Source organism: Mixophyes fleayi, chromosome 1 (genome assembly GCF_038048845.1).
Source record: "Mixophyes fleayi isolate aMixFle1 chromosome 1, aMixFle1.hap1, whole genome shotgun sequence".
In the NCBI taxonomy this organism is placed as follows: Eukaryota; Metazoa; Chordata; class Amphibia; order Anura; family Limnodynastidae; genus Mixophyes; species Mixophyes fleayi.
This window is the reverse complement of record NC_134402.1, coordinates 335,622,655-335,639,650: the sequence shown is the minus strand read 5'-3', so window position 1 is coordinate 335,639,650 and position 16,996 is coordinate 335,622,655. Positions and strand designations below refer to the sequence as shown.

Below are 16,996 nucleotides of genomic sequence, written 5' to 3'. Positions count from 1 at the left end.
TGGTTTCCCTTCTATAATTAGATCAAGAAAATCAATGTTTTTTTATGGAATTTATGAATAAATTTAACGTTAAAATAGTTACAAATATTTTCCTCTAAACCTTTTTCTGCTCCCTTCCAGATGATAAGTATGATTGTTATCTATATATCTTTTATAAATAATATTGCCAGAAAAAAGTAGTATTATCATATTTGTACTTTTGCTCCTAACATCCTTATAAAAGGGTTTGCCAAGATTGGGGCAAATAGTGTGTATTGTGTAAAGTGCAGCTGTAGCCTCTTTCTATAGGGGAACTCACGCTCCATATAGTGTGCCATATAGTGACATAAAAGAGTCAATATGTAACGGACTGATTGTGTGCAAGGGGAAACTTATCTTCTCCTTTCTATAAAAATATAGGGCTTCTTGTAAAGGTAGAAAACAAGTTCAAGGTCCTAGTTCTTCTATCTGTAACATCTGAAGTGAGAAAATGTGCACTTGGCAGCATTTAGTTCTCAGAGCTTGACGTCTCTGAATTGTGAAGGTCATTATTTCACTATTTAAAGGGACAAGGTTAAACATGCATCTGAGTCCGCCACCATGATGCTCCGTTTGTTTGCTGTTCTCCTGGCAGGTAGGTTTCTCAGTATTGTACGGAGCAATAAACTCATTACTATCATCTCTTTGGAGCAGGTATCTATCTGGTATGTTGGTAATAGAGGTTGGATTACTATAGTTTTATATATGTTAAAAACGTTTCAACAGCTGTAAATTATATTCAGAGACTTGTATACTATAGTAATAGTGATAAAAATAAATACCCATGATTGTATTCAGAAGACATTTTCCAGCCTGGGAGCAGCAGAGAACTTAAAAAGAAATTCACACACTAAAGGGTGCAAATTTGCACCTGGGCAATCCATGTTGTGATACAAGGAGTGCAAATGTATTTTTTTTTGCATGTAAGTAAAATTTTCAATGCGTTTGCATGTAGCAGACAAATACGGGACAGCTTTATTTTTGTACAGTGGTTTGGAGATGAGCTGGGAAATTTAGAAATTTGTAGAAATTTGCCTCCCTGCAGCATATTAAGGATTTGTCAAGGTACAAGACTGCACATTTTAACTGTATTTAATTGTAAAAGAGAAGTTTCTACCTCTATGCTGCCGCCACCAATGATATCTATGGACATCAAAATAACTTCACATGAGCAAAATAAAAATGGAACTATACCAAATGTATTTTGACCAGAATAGATTTGCAGCAAACAAAATCTGAATCGTGTGATGTTTCCTAATAATACCTTTGGAGAATACTCATGTGGTGGTTTATAATTGGGCATTTGTGGATTTAGTCCAGAGCTATAAAAGATGGTCCAGACTTTCCATATTAAAATTCAGTATAAGTACTGTATGACTATGATGAAACATAAATGGAAATACAACTGCTATTTATTGCAAAGTTCTTGGAGTATGAGGTTTGTTTTGTGTATATTAAAATAGTTGGGGTTATGGACTAGCTCAGGGTCGGACTGGGCCACCGGGGGGCTAGGCTATCCTCCGATAGGCCCCGACCCTGATCGCTACCCTCTTCATTGGTGGGGGGAGCAGGTAACTTTAAAAAATACTCACGTGACCGCGGTGCTCCCAGACTCCTCTCTGCTCCGTTTGCACTGAATGTCGGGTGTGACGTCATCACGCCCGATGTTCAATGAGGAGCGGCGCAGAGAGGAGTCAGCAAGAAGAGAGAAGACAGAAGACAGAAGAAGAGAAGAAAGAAGTCGATAGAAAAGGTAAGTGCAAGAACGGAAACAAGGGGAAGTAAAGGCAGCATGTCACAGAGTGAGAAGGGGCAAAGGCAGCATGGCAGAGAGTGAGAAGGGGCAAAGGCAGCATGACAGAGAGTGCAAAGGGGCAAAGGCAGCATGGCAGAAAGTGAAGGGGGGCCAAAGCAGCATGGCAGACAGTGAAGGGGGGCCAAAGCAGCATGGCAGAGAGTGAAGGGGGGCCAAAGCAGCATGGCAGAGAGTGAAGGGGGGCCAAAGCAGCATGGCAGAGAGTGAAGGGGGTCCAAAGCAGCATGGCAGTGTGTGAAGGGGGCCAAAGCAGAATGGCAGAGTGTGAAGGGGGGCCAAAGCAGCATGGCACAGTGTGATAAAAGTGAGGCAGGAAAAGTGGGGAGCAAAAGCAGCATGAAGGGCGCAGTTTGAACATAAGGAGGTACAGCATGGTGATGAAGGGGCACAGTAATGTGTGTGTGATGGCACAGCGGGCTTGTGGCAATGTAATGTGTGTGTGGTAGGTGGTGGCTAACTAATGGGTGCTATTTTGTTTGTGGAGTGATGGTGGAGCAATTTAATATTATATTGGTTGTGGGAAATAGATATATTTATTATATGTAAATGCTATTAATTTATTGCTGGGGCTGTCTGGAGGAAGGGAAATAGGTTTATTTATTAAATGGAAATACTATTACTTTAATGTTGGGGCTGGAGGAAGGCCTAAGTATTAATTGTGGGTCTTATTGATTTAACCCTGGGGCTGGTTGGAATTTTCTAAATGTACCCATTTTTTTCCCAAATAGGGCCCCCAACATTCCAGGATCCAGACAAGCTGCAACTAAAGAAACCAGCAGCCACAGGTGGTGAAAGTGACAAGAACAGGTAGGACAGTCTATCAAATGTTCTGAGTCTAGTGGATGAAGACTGTGTATTCTTTATATACACACTGCATTCTTTATATACTACACAATGGTACTAGCTGTCCTTCACAGGCTGTCTGGTCTCGGCTTTTTTATGGCTTGCCACACCCCTTCTCGTGGGCCCCTAGCGTTGCAGTCCCCGGTGGGCCCTTCACGCCCCAGTCCGACACTGGACTAGCTATTTCTTCTAATGAAAGTGGCATATAAAAAGTGTTCTATAGTTCAACAAATAGGGAAACTTTCAGTAAGTGATCAGGCACAAAATAATTATGTAGATTGTAGGCCCTTGGATTTAGCACTGTACTGAGCAAGTTTCAATAACACCAGATCCAAAACTACAGTGTGTCTGGCATTGTAAATGATATTGATACTAAATTATATTAAATGGTATATGAAACAACAGACACAAGCCATTTCATGACTTTCTTGGATTCAGTAATGTATTTTCATTTTTGCCTAGTATCCTGCACCTATGCCTCGCCTTACAATCGGGCACTCTGGCAGTTCCATAGTTTGATCAAATGTGCCATTCCTAACAGTGCACCCCTGAAAGAATATAATAATTATGGATGTTACTGCGGGTTAGGAGGAGGTGGGACTCCCAAGGATACTCTGGACAGGTGAGCACAGATTAGGATTCAAGTGATTAGATCTCACATATTACTTACCTGTATATCATGGATTTTTCTTTCTTGTAATCTAACATTGATTCTAAGGCTATTTGATGCAGATTTCTGTGCATAGAAACTCAAGACTGTTGATAAGCAATGGATTTCCCAGCCATCACAGATATTATTTTTTAGCTATGTATAAATAACTGCTATTTATAAACTATTTAACAATTTACATATTTACACCAAAAATAATACACATTAATTTCCAAAGAAACCAGCAATAACATTACACAGTTGACATATTAATTAAAGGGAAACATTTATAGGTAGGACTATTTTTTTTTATAAATATTCAATGAAATGTAAGGAATAAGGATTTCTATACAGGGTTTCTAGAAGGGGGAAATTCCACATATATGTGCTTCTGAAGAAAATATAACATTTAACCATCCACTCTCATGTTCATTGCCAGTCTATTTGTCCCTCTTATTGCCACAAATAACCACATTGATCCCTCGCTCATGGCTCTCTCTGCCACCACAATGATACCTTGCTGATGTCTCTCACTGCCCCCACATTGATACCTCGCTGATGTCTCTCACTGCTCCCACACTGATCCCTTCCTCATGCCTCTCTCTGCTCCCACATTGATCCCTTCCTCATGCCTCTTACTGCCCCCACATTGATCCATCGCTCATGTCTCTCACTGCCCCCACATTGATCCCTTGCTCATGCCTCTCACTGCCCCCACATTGATCCCTCACTCATGCCTCTCACTGCCGCCACATTGATCCCTCACACATGTCTCTCACTGCCCACACATTGACACCTCTCTCATGCCTCTCACTGCCCACACATTGATCCCTCTCTCATGTCTCTCACTGCTCCCATATTGATTCCTTGCTCATGCCTCTCACTGCCTCCACATTGATCCCTCGCTCATGCCTCTTACTGCCACCACATTGATGCCTCTCACTGCTCCCACATTGATCCCTCGCTCATGCCTCTCACTGCCCCCACATTGATCCCTCGCTCATGCCTCTCACTGCCCCCACATTGATCCCTCGCTCATGCCTCCTACTGCCACCACATTGATGCCTCTCACTGCTCCCACATTGATCATTCTCTCATGTCTCTCATTGCCCCCACATTGATCCCTCGCTCATGCCATTCACTGCTCCCACATTTATCACTCTCTCATGTCTATCACTGCCCCCACATTGATCCCTCTCTCATGCCTCTCACTGCTCCCACATTGATCCCTCTCTCATGCCTCTCCCTGCTCCCACATTGATCATTCTCTCATGTCTCTCATTGCCCACACATTAATCCCTCTCTCATGTCTCTCACTGCTCCCACTTTGATCCCTCTCTCATGTCTCTTATTGCCCCCACATTGATCCCTCGCTCATGCCTCTCATTGACCCCTCATTGATCCCTCTCTCATGCCTCTCACTGCCCCCACATTGATCCCTCTCTCATGCCTCTCACTGCTCCCACATTGATCCCTCTCTCATGTCTCTCACTGCCCACACATTGATCCCTCACTCATGTCTCTCACTGCCCCCACATTGATCCCTCACTCATGCCTCTCATTGCTCCCACATTGATCCCTCTCTCATGCCTCTCACTGCTCCCACATTGATCATTCTCTCATGTCTCTCATTGCCCACACATTAATCCCTCGCTCATGCCATTCACTGCTCCCACATTGATCACTCTCTCATGTCTCTCACTGCCCCCACATTGATCCCTCTCTCAGGTCTCTCACTGCCCCCACATTGATCCCTCACTCATGTCTCTCACTGCCCACACATTGATCCCTCACTCATGTCTCTCACTGCCCCCACATTGATCCCTCACTCATGTCTCTCATTGCTCCCACATTGATCCCTCTCTCATGCCTCTCACTGCTCCCACATTGATCATTCTCTCATGTCTCTCATTGCCCCCACATTGATCCCTCGCTCATGCCATTCACTGCTCCCACATTTATCACTCTCTCATGTCTATCACTGCCCCCACATTGATCCCTCTCTCATGCCTCTCACTGCTCCCACATTGATCCCTCTCTCATGCCTCTCCCTGCTCCCACATTGATCATTCTCTCATGTCTCTCATTGCCCACACATTAATCCCTCTCTCATGCCTCTCACTGCCCCCTCATTGATCCCTCTCTCATGCCTCTCACTGCCCCCACATTGATGCCTCTCACTGCCCCCACATTGATCCCTCTCTCATGCCTCTCACTGCTCCCACATTGATCCCTCTCTCATACCTCTCACTGCCCCCACATTGATTCCTCACTCATGTCTCTCACTGCCTCCACATTGATCTCTCTCTCATGCCTCTCACTGCCCCCACATTGATCCCTCACTCATGTCTCTCACTGCCCCCACATTGATCCCTCACTCATGTCTCTCACTGCCCCCACATTGATCCCTCACTCATGTCTCTCACTGCCCACACATTGATCCCTCACTCATGTCTCTCACTGCCCCCACATTGATCCCTCACTCATGCCTCTCATTGCTCCCACATTGATCCCTCTCTCATGCCTCTCACTGCTCCCACATTGATCATTCTCTCATGTCTCTCATTGCCCACACATTAATCCCTCTCTCATGTCTCTCACTGCTCCCACTTTGATCCCTCTCTCATGTCTCTTATTGCCCCCACATTGATCCCTCGCTCATGCCATTCACTGCTCCCACATTGATCACTCTCTCATGTCTCTCACTGCCCCCACATTGATCCCTCTCTCAGGTCTCTCACTGCCCCCACATTGATCCATCTCTCAGGTCTCTCACTGCCTCCACATTCATCATCATCATCATCATCATCATCATCAACATTTATTTATATAGCGCCAGCAAATTCCGTAGCGCTTTACAATTGGGAACAAACATTAATAAGACAATACTGGGTAATACATACAGACAGAGAGGTAAGAGAACCCTGCTCGAAAGCTTACAATCTATAGGACAATGGGAGTTAGAAACACAAGGGCATGTGCTACATCATATTGCACAATGGACCAGCCAGACTGCAAAGGTAAAAGTACTGAGTGGGCTGTGTGTGTTGCAATGTTGGTCAGAGTTTGTTGTCTTGCGTTAGCAGTGTAGAGGATGGCAATAGGGTAATCTAGTGAAATTAAGATGATGGTTGAGGAATATCAAAACCTTGTCTGAAGAGGTGGGTTTTCAGTGAACGCTTGAAGGTTTGAAGACTAGAGGAAAGTCCTACTGTGCGAGGGAGGGAATTCCACAAAGTAGGTGCAGCCCGGAAAAAATCCTGTAACCGAGAATGGGAGGATGTGATGAGAGTGGAGGAGAGACGTAGATCTTGTGCAGAACGGAGGTGTCGAGTAGGGAGATATTTCGAGACAAGTGAGGAAATGTATGTCGGTGCAATTTTGTTGATGGCCTTGTATGTTAGTAGAAGAATTTTATATTGGATTCGTTAAAATACAGGCAGCCAATGTAGAGACTGACAGAGTGGCTCAGCAGAGGAATAATGGTTTGTAAGGAAAATCAGTCTAGCCGCTGCATGCAAAATAGATTGTAGGGATTCAAGTCTGCCTTTGGGAAGACCAATAAGGAGGGAATTGCAATAGTCGATGCGGGAGATGACGGGTGCATGAATTAATGTTTTTGCGGTGTCTTGTGTCAGATATGTGCGTATTCTGGAAATGGTCTTTAGGTGTATGTAACATGATTTAGATATAGAGTTGATGTGGGGAATAAACGACAGTTGTGAATCAAGGATTACACCTAGGCAAAGAGCTTGCGGGGTGGGATTTATGGTCATGTTATCTACAGAAATAGAAATGTCAGGCAGGAAGCTTCTGTTCTTGGGTGGGAATATTATTAATTCAGTTTTTGAAAGATTGAGTTTGAGTTGGCGAGAAGACATCCAAGATGAAATGGCAGAAAGACAGTCAGTAACGCGAGACAACACAGATGGTGAAAGATCAGTTGAGGATAGATAAATTTGTGTATCATCCGCATAGAGATGATACTGAAATCCAAAGGAGCTTATTAGTTTTCCAAGAGAAGTGGTGTAGATAGAGAATAGCAGAGGACCTAGGACTGAGCCTTGTGAAACTCCAACTGATAAAGGAAGCGGAGCAGAGGTGGATCCAGAGAAATTAACACTGAAAGAGCGATTAGATAGGTAGGATGAGAACCAGGATAGGACAGTGCCTTCAAGACCTAGGGATTGCAGCGTTTGTATGAGGAGAGAGTGGTCAACAGTGTCAAATGCAGCAGAGAGATCCAGGAGAATTAGAAGAGAGTATTGGTTATTATTTTTTGCTGTGATCAAATCATTGACAACTTTGGTCAGTGCCGTCTCTGTGGATTGTTGAGAGCGAAAGCCTGACTAAAGAGGATCCAATAGGTTGTTTGCTGTAAGAAAGTGTGTGAGGCGTGTGTAGGCAATTCTCTCGAGAAGCTTGGAGGGGCATGGGAGCTGGGAGATGGGGCGGTAATTTATGGGAGAGTTAGGGTCAGAATTCTGTTTTTTTAAAATGGGAGTAATCACTGCATGCTTGAATATAGATGGAAAAATACCAGTAGAAAGAGATAGATTACATATTTTAGTTAGAGGGGGAATGAGCACAGGAGACAGGGACATACCCATTTGTGAGGGAATGGGATCAAGAGGACAGGAGGTAGAGTAGGAAGATGAGAAGAAAGTAGAAACTTACTCTTCATTTGTGGGATCAAATGAAGAGAGAGTGTCAGAGGGTGCTACAAAGGAATTGAGCAGATTGCTTGTCAAGGGAGATACCATTTCAAGCCTGATCTTATCTATTTTGTCCTTGAAATAGGAAGCAAGATCCTGTGCACTGATGTTAGTTGGAGGATTTTGGGCGGGAGGATTCAGAAGAGAGTTAAATGTGTTAAAGAGGCGTTTGGGGTTAGAAGCCTGAGCATAGATGAGAGATTGGTAGTATGCTTGTTTAGCAGTGTCCAGAGCATTTCTGTAGGAGTGGTAGATATCAGTATATGTGATGAAATCATTAGAGGCACAAGATTTACGCCAGTGACGTTCTGCTTTACGAGAAAGTTTTTGTAGAGTTCGTGTTACTGTAGTCTGCCATGGTTGGCAACGAATTCTACGCGAAGTATGTAGTGTCGCTGTAGCCACTTGATCCAGAGCAGTTGCTAGGGTTTCATGAAAATGGGGTACTGCCCGATCAGGGCAGGAGAATGTAGAAATTGGGGAGAGAAGGTGTTGGAGAGAGGTGGAAAACTGTTGAAAATCAATAGCGTTGATATTCCTGCGGGTACGAGGAGGCTTGGAAGAGTTTGACACCAGGGAGGGTAAAGAACTGGGGGTGAGCGCGTAGCTAATAAGGTGATGATCCGAGAGGGGGAAAGGAGTGTTAAGGAAATTAGAAACTGAGCATAGTCTAGAGAAAACAAGATCAAGACAGTGGGCATCCTGATGAGTAGCAGATTCAATCCACTGGGAGAGGTCAAGTGAGGAGGTTAGAGAGAGTAGTTTGGAAGCAGCATTGGAACGTGGATTAGAAATAGGAATGTTGAAATCACCCATGATGATGGTGGGGATATCAGTAGATAAGAAGTGAGGGAGCCATGCAGAGAAGTGTTCAAGAAATTGTTGGTGTGGACCAGGGGGCGATAGATGACAGCAACACGCATAGAGAATGGGTTAAAAATCCTAACAGCATGTACTTCAAAAGATGTGAATGTGAGTGAAGGGATACTTGGTAGAACTGTGAATGTGCACTGTGAGGAGAGAAGTAGTCCAACCCCCCCTCCTTGTCTGCCTCCTGGTCTGGGGGTGTGGATGAGATGGAGATCACCAGGTGAAAGGGCTGCAGGTGAGGCAGTGTCAATGCGTGAGCCATGTTTCTGTTATTGCTAGGAGGTTGAGGTTGTATGAGAGGAAGAGATCATGTACGGAGGTAAGTTTGTTACAAACAGAGTGTGCATACCAAAGGGCCCATCTAAAGGACTTTGGAAGAGAGGGGAGACAGGTGATGTGTTTGAGGTTTGCCAGATTTCTGTAGTGTTCAGATATATATGTGTGTGGGAGAAGTGAGGGGGACCTGGATTGGGTGATATATCACCAGCTAATAGAAGCAGGGAGGAAGAAAGGTAGGAAAGATGATTGTAAGATGTGTGTCCTTTTAGTTTCTGGTGGCAGGGTGAGGCTGTTAAAGTTATTGAATTTAAATAGCAAAAGAGTTCATGAGTGTTAACTAGAGGTGAGTGAAGTAATGAAGGGGCAATGTGGACAGAAGTGTGTGTTGCAGGATGGGTGAGGGATGATATAGTCCTAAAGATAATGCCATGAAAAGAGAGAAAGAAAAATATTTTGGCAAGCATTGGGACTAGTAGTCAAATAGCATAAATGAGGAATTAAAGGAATTGCCTAATTGCAATGTCCAGTGTAATCAGATAAGTAGTGTAGAGCTAGGCTGCAGCAAATGTAGTGTATCCCTGGATGTCTGGATAGTATAAAGTAATGATGTGGGGATCCATGTGGGGGAGTGGGTGGAAGTGTTGAATGGAGAGTAATAAAGAGCAGGTAATTGAGTAGCTGAGATTTTGCAGACTCATGAGAGAGGAGATTGGTTGAAAGACAGTATATATTTCTTCCTACTTGTAAAGGGAGACAAAACTTAAATAGAATTGAAGTACAGTGGTGAGATAGGGGACTGAAATAACTGTAGCATGGGTAGGGAGTGGTTGAGCAAGTAGTACAGCAGTCTGATTAAACAGAGTGGATTTTGCATTGAAAACAAACTGACAAATATAACAAACTTTCATGAGATGAGAGGAAAATGAGATCAGAGTCCAAAACAGTCCTCATGTTGCATGTAGCTTGTAGCCAGAGAGAGTTGAAAACATCAGAGGTAGAATATGGAATTTCAGGTGAATACTGACTGTTGTCCTTGTGAAGCTGAGTTAATAGGCAAAATGTTCTTCTCCTGTTTCCTCCTGTTCAACTCCGGTATAACTCCGAATTATGCTGTTTACATTTTTTGTTTCACACTTGTATCTATACACACTTAGAGCTATGCACACTAACTAAGCAGCCATCACATTGACATTGATCATTCTCTCATGTCTCTCACTGCCCCCACATTGATCCCTCTCTCATGTCTCTCACTGCCTCCACATTGATCTTTCTATCATGCCTCTCACTGCCCCCACATTGTTCCCTCGCTCATGCCTCTTACTGCCCCGACATTCATCATTCTCTCATGTCTCTCATTGCCCACACATTGATCCCTCTCTTATGCCATTCACTGCTCCCACATTGATCACTCTCTCATGCCTCTCATTGCTCCCACTTTTACCCCTCTCTCTTGTCTCTTATTGCCCCACACCGATCCCTCTCTCTTGCCTCTTACTGCCCCCACATTGATCACTCTCTCATGTCTCTCATTGCCCACACATTGATCCCTCGCTCATGTCTCTCACTGCTCCCACTTTGATCCCTCCTTCATGCCTCTCATTGCTCATTTCTGGGCAACAATAATCCTCCCTCTCGTATATTTGATTTAACAATCTATCTTGCAAACAAATCATTTCTTGGACTTGTTTTTTGCAACAAAAAGAGGCAAATCAAAATGTTCATTGTGATGTTTCAGCTCATTGTCCCTTTAAGGCATATGTCCAGAATTTACTGATACTAGTTATTAAAAATACTGTGACAGCAGCAATGACTGTAATATTTGCATATGATCAAAGCAGACTAAACAAAATGAACAGACTTACCAGAAAAAGAACAATGTATTATTTTTCTGTGTAAAATGATAAAAGGCAGTTCTCTTTCAGTTAAAAAATGGTATGTTAATAATAATTATCCTTTACGCAACATCTCTAGACAATCCATACTCTGCACTGATTCACTGCTTCAGAATCAACTCTACACACTGAGATGCTGATATGCAACTTCCTTTATTGTCTATACAGATGCTGCCAGGTCCATGATAACTGCTACTCACAAGCCAATACACACTCTAGCTGTGGGGGGATTGTAGATAACCCATATACCAGAAGTTACCAATACTCCTGCTCTGGAACAAGCATCACCTGTACATGTAAGTATTCACATATATGAAATTACAAGTTAACCCGTGCATGATACTCATGCATTCTAGTCAAATAAAGCTACTTAAGGTGTTAAAAAGGTTCTTGTCATGCATTTGGGCCATAGCCCAGGCCTCAACCACCAACCACTCCCCATTGTCACCCCCGGCAACCACCAACCACTCCCCACTGTCACTTCTCCTTCAAGAAATATATATATATTTTTTAAATCTTTATAAACACTTTTAACAATTAACAAATTAAATTAACAAATTAAAAACATCTTAGTATACCAAATTTCAGCCCTTTCTGAAATTTTTTTTCCACACACTCAGAATTTAGTAGGTCAGTGTATAACTCCGCCCAGCAGGTGGTGCTGCAGCTTGTTGTTTTTTTTCCACACACACACAGACAGACTAACACACGCCACTAGACATTTATATTATAGATATGAACTCAATTACTGATTGTTTGGGGGCTATTGACCCTTTGTGTAAATTGTTTGCATTGCATAGTTATTGGTGTGCTGCAGTACTGTATTAAACAGTGATTTTATTAAGATGTTCTCGAACCGTTAACTGTTAACATTTTCCTGGACAGATCTGGCATATATAGTCATGTGTACCCATGCCGTATGTGCTTTTGGTTTACTTAATGCCTTATCAAACTTTTATCCATGTGGTTGAAAAAATGCAGCTACATTCACATTCCTACTCAAAGATTTATGAAAATCACATCTTCATTTATTCAATACAATGTAAATTTACACATCATAAAATAACTGCTTTATCCTGATTGTCTGTTTGTCTCTCGACAGCTTATAGTGATGCCTGTGCTCAGTTTATCTGTAATTGTGATCGAACTGCTGCCAATTGCTTCGCGAAAGCACCCTACAACGCAGCCTACAAAGACCTTGACAAAAGCAAAAACTGTTAGTTTATCACCTTCCGATATTCTGAATAACATCATCTGAATTTAAATCAAGTATTAAAGATAATAGTAAATATATAAGTGTATGGCCCTGTTTTATTATTTCTGTGTACACATCTTTACACACAGCAGTTCTGAAGTTGCAGTATATGTGTATTGGTGACAACAATGAATAGTAGTGTGAATCTATCATGGACTCTACTTTCTCATTATGTCATTTACATTACTAGCTGGGTCCCTTTTTTGGGCTGCTGAATTTTATCTGTAGTGTAAACCAGTCTCAACCTATAGCAAGTGTACCCCAAGAGGTACCTCAGACAGGTTCAAGGGGTATTAAGCCTGTGAAATTAAATTCAATATAACAGTTTAAAGGAGCACTTCTGGGTAAATGTTAAAGATGCATCTGGGGGAAATAGTTTTCCTGGGGCTCTAGCTTGCTGTAGTACAGCACCAACAAAAGCCAATGCAGCATGCACAGCCTAAGGCAGGGTTTCCCAAACCCAGTCCTCAGGGCTCCCCAACAGTGAAAGGTTTCCATATCTCCTTGCTGGAGCACTGGTGTATTCATTACTGACTGACACATTGTAACAGATCCACAGGTGGTCCTAATTATGTCAGATGTGATCCAGAAAACCTAAGGGGATTTTTACACATTCTCCAATAGGAAGCTGCAGGCACAAACCATGAAGCTTCTAATTGGTCCTCCTGCTCACACCCATTTTCAGCTGCAATTTTAGAGTTGTCCTTTAAACTGCATTAACTAGGAATAAAATGTATACAAAACAAATATGAATAGATATTTGTAAAATTGTAAAGATTTAAGCAATTGATTGATACATTTATACACATTCGTGAGTACTGGGAATACATTTATACATATTAGGGGGTACTTGAGATAAACTGACATATATACAAGGCCACATTCACCAATCAGTACATTGGAGTTAGTGATCAAATGGGTATTGCTATTCAATGCCAGCCACAACTATGTTGTTGTCCTCTGCAGGAACTAAACAGCACTCCTTACCTCCCATATTATATGTCTGAGTAAGTCGTTTTCCATATCTTTCACTTCATTTTGACAACAGACTGCAACAACTATAATGTACTTTGAATTTGCTATTGCGCTATATTCTGATGCCATGTTCACCAAAAGCATATTGATATGGTAAGATTGTAATCTTGCGAGCAGGGTTTTCTTACCTCTCTATCTGTATGTATTACCCAGTATTGTTTTATTAATGTTTGTTCCCAAGTGTAAAGCGCTACGGAATTTGCTGGCGCTATATAAATAAATGATGATGATGATGGTGATGAGAAAGAATATCAATGCAATGCATGTTGAATCAACTGAAGGCTGGACTTGGACTAACATACAAATCTTAGCAACCCTCTTATCTTTATCAAGATTGGTGGTGAATTAAGACCATCATCATCATCACCATTTATTTATATAGCGCCACTGATTCCACAGCGCTGTACAGAGAACTCATTCACATCAGTCCCTGCCCCCATTGGAGCTTACAGTCTAAATTCCCTAACACACAGACAGACAGACAGACAGAGAGAGAGAGAGGGAGAGAGAGAGAGAGAGAGAGCGAGACAAGGGTCAATTTTTGATAGCAGCCAATTAACCTACTACCATCCTCTGATCTGAGCAGGACTCTAAGGCTAGGTACACAATATCTGAAAAATAAACAACAGGGAAAAAATCCCATTCAGCATGTTGATTCATGTGTACACACTGTACACGATTACCTTCAGATCTGTGTCGTCATCAGTCATAACCATCGGGTGACAGTCAGACCGTCGGTCAGCAGGGATCCGCCTCCATGCTCTCAGACGGTATTCCGAGGTATGTGTGCTTGCCCCCCCTCGTCTGTCAGTCCAATTCTGCAGAGTGCATACACATAGTTTGCACAGTACAAACTACACTGCTCCAGCACATACACCTCTGATCCAGCATATACATCTGTATAATCTGGCCTTGTGATTGCCTGAACTGAAAACAGGTAATTTAGTGATTGGGTCAAATAGCCTGTTTACAAAATAAACATAGTACAGAATAAACAGGTTGCGACTACTGACAGATCTAACCCAGAAATGGGTTGAGATCCAAGTGGGGTTTCAGAATATGGAAAGGATAACAGAGAGCAGGTAATTTGCTCAAGGGCATAGGATGTTTTTTAGGGAGAGATTTAGTTCCCGTCCTCTTATTTACTTCTATCAGTAGTGGGCTGCCTGTGGCTCCCGATGTGCAGATCCGTGTTGACAGATACAGGCAGGCAGAGTATGCTGTCCGGGTGCTCTGACTGCTCTATGTAGGTCCGTGATTCAGTCGTCACGGACCTGCATAGTGTACTGCCACAGGCGGTATGGCCATTGCCTCGATTGCCCGCCTCCCCCCTCCTGGATATGCCACTGCAAGGGCATATAAGCGCCCAGATTGTATTAAATAAAATAAAAGTGTGCCCTGCAAAAGTTAATAATGCAGAGTTTGTTAGTTGCAGATGTCAAGCAATCAGTAAAGGTTTCAGGGCACAGGCTGATCTGGGGAGGTTTTATAAGAATATGCATAGGCTGGTTTCCTCATATTGCCTTTGAAAATTTCCCTGCACAAACAGTCCCATATTCTTGATTGTCAGGTTGCATTGTTAATTAATCAGGATTTTTCATTCAGAAGGGTCTAGGTGGCAAAGCCAATCAGCAGCAATAATGACACATTCATGAGGAACCGCCTTCTCGAGAGGGAGAATGAGGCTTCGATGCCTAGACATGTCAGAATACGTTTTTTGGTAGCCACAATTTGGTGTAGGAATTGCTGGTAGCTGATAAGTTGTGCTTTTTATATTCCACTTTATACCACTTTAATTTTCAATACATTTTGTGACCTTTCTTTGCCAAACAAGCCTCCCATGTCTTTATTTCTTAGGTAAGATAAGGGCATTTATGTAATAGTTAATGATAAATCAACTGCTAGGCAACTTAGGATCCCCCGAGTGTCATACATGCAATATATACCATAGAAACCAAATAATTATAAAGTACAGTACATTACTATTTCAACTACAAATTCATCAACTTAGTTATCAGTTTTGATACAACAGAGATGCTGGCAGCCATCTTGGACTCAGGTTACAGAATGAGGTGGGGCAGGGAGAGACAGTTGGTGAAAAACCCCAAAAATGATTGGTCGGAGCACTGACAGGTAGTGACAGAACGGAGACAGGATACAGAGGTGTATAAATGGTCAAAAAGTCAAGAAATAGAGAAAAGGAGAAGGGCAGAAAATGTGAAAAAAGAGGTGCAGGTAAATCCTACCCGAGAGCACATGGGAGATCTGGAGTAGACAGATGATGAAGTTAATGAAAGAGGGGTCAGATGGTCCTGAGTTCAGTAATAGATGTGAGTAAGGGGAAAGTGCAGACTTTTGCTATAAGTGGAGGGGTCTGTGAAGTAGTGTATACATCTCAGAGACTATGCCTATATAATGACACCATTGTCGGACTTGTAAAATGATAGGTTAAACAGACACAGTTAAGCATAAAACCAATTGTTACATCCCTGCAATTGAAGAATCATCAATAATTTATAGAAATATATCACCCGGTTTTGCATGAACTTTGAGATTGTTATGGAAAAATTAATCATTCTTCATTTAAACTGCAAAAACAGTGTTTTGACGGCACCTTCATTGTGAAAGTCTGAGAAATCTTTAATAAAGCGACCACCAATAAAGTCCAAAGAGCTGAAAGTGAAACGCTACATTAAACACATGCTTGCCTACTTTGGGCAAGTTTATTCCGCGAAAGGGGCGTGGCGGGAGGAGGCGGGGCACAGCCAAACACGTAATTTTGGCACCACTCACGCAACAGAAATGTAGTTTTGTCGCCGGGGGCGGGGCCTAAATGAAGCAATTCACCGCAAATCACGTCATTTTGGGACAGCAGTAGCAGTATGCAGGAGCTTTGCCAGCTCTCCCAGGAGTCCGTGAGACTGACATGAATTTCGGGAGTCTCCCGGACATTCCGGGAGATTTGGCAAGTATGATTAAACACTTAGACATATTTGTATTGCTGGGACTGCATAAAAGGCATTTATGTAAGCTGTTTATGAAGGAATTGAGAACACATATTCTCACTAGAGGAGAGGCTGTGCAAAGTGTAAATATAGTTATAAATACTGTGACCACCTTCTGGGATTATCTTCTCTACTTTTTAGTGAATATATTAAGTGTGAAAATTGCAACAAATCTTTGTGGAGCTAATGTAAAGTATAAGAAAAGAGTGAGAGAAAATACAGATCCTGCATTGGAACAATGTATTTACACTGCGAGTATCAGAAATAGGTGTATGACGATAAGACAGTGTTCTATTTGAATTGTGTAGTCTTCACCCCAAGCATTTTACTATCTGACCTTTCCTACTGCATCCATTTACCCTCCCTCAGAAGTTAAATGCATATTGAAGAAGGAGTATGCGCCAAAGAAAAAGTCAATTAATTGCATTTCTGTTAAGCCTGTTGCTCACTCAGTAATTCTTCAGACATAGTTGGAGTATGTATTCCGACATTAACCAATAGCAAGGTACTCTAATAATATCAGTTTGCATCATAGGAAGTATGAGCCCGAATGTGTACTCTAAACTGTGATCAACCTCATCAGCAGGGAGACATAACCACTACAAAAGTTGAGGGATTG

The 16,996-nt window shown here is 42.4% G+C and overlaps 1 protein-coding gene across 1 annotated transcript; it reads left to right on the top strand.

Annotated features, from left to right (window-relative positions):
* Nucleotides 1-529: 529 nt before the first annotated feature.
* PLA2G1B (phospholipase A2 group IB) lies at nucleotides 530-12,378 on the top strand. Its single transcript, XM_075192467.1, has 4 exons — nucleotides 530-613; nucleotides 3,140-3,299; nucleotides 11,251-11,378; nucleotides 12,185-12,378. Exons 1-4 carry the CDS (start codon nucleotides 580-582, stop codon nucleotides 12,301-12,303), a joined length of 441 nt encoding a protein of 146 aa, XP_075048568.1. The 5' UTR covers nucleotides 530-579; the 3' UTR covers nucleotides 12,304-12,378.
* Nucleotides 12,379-16,996: the final 4,618 nt, after the last annotated feature.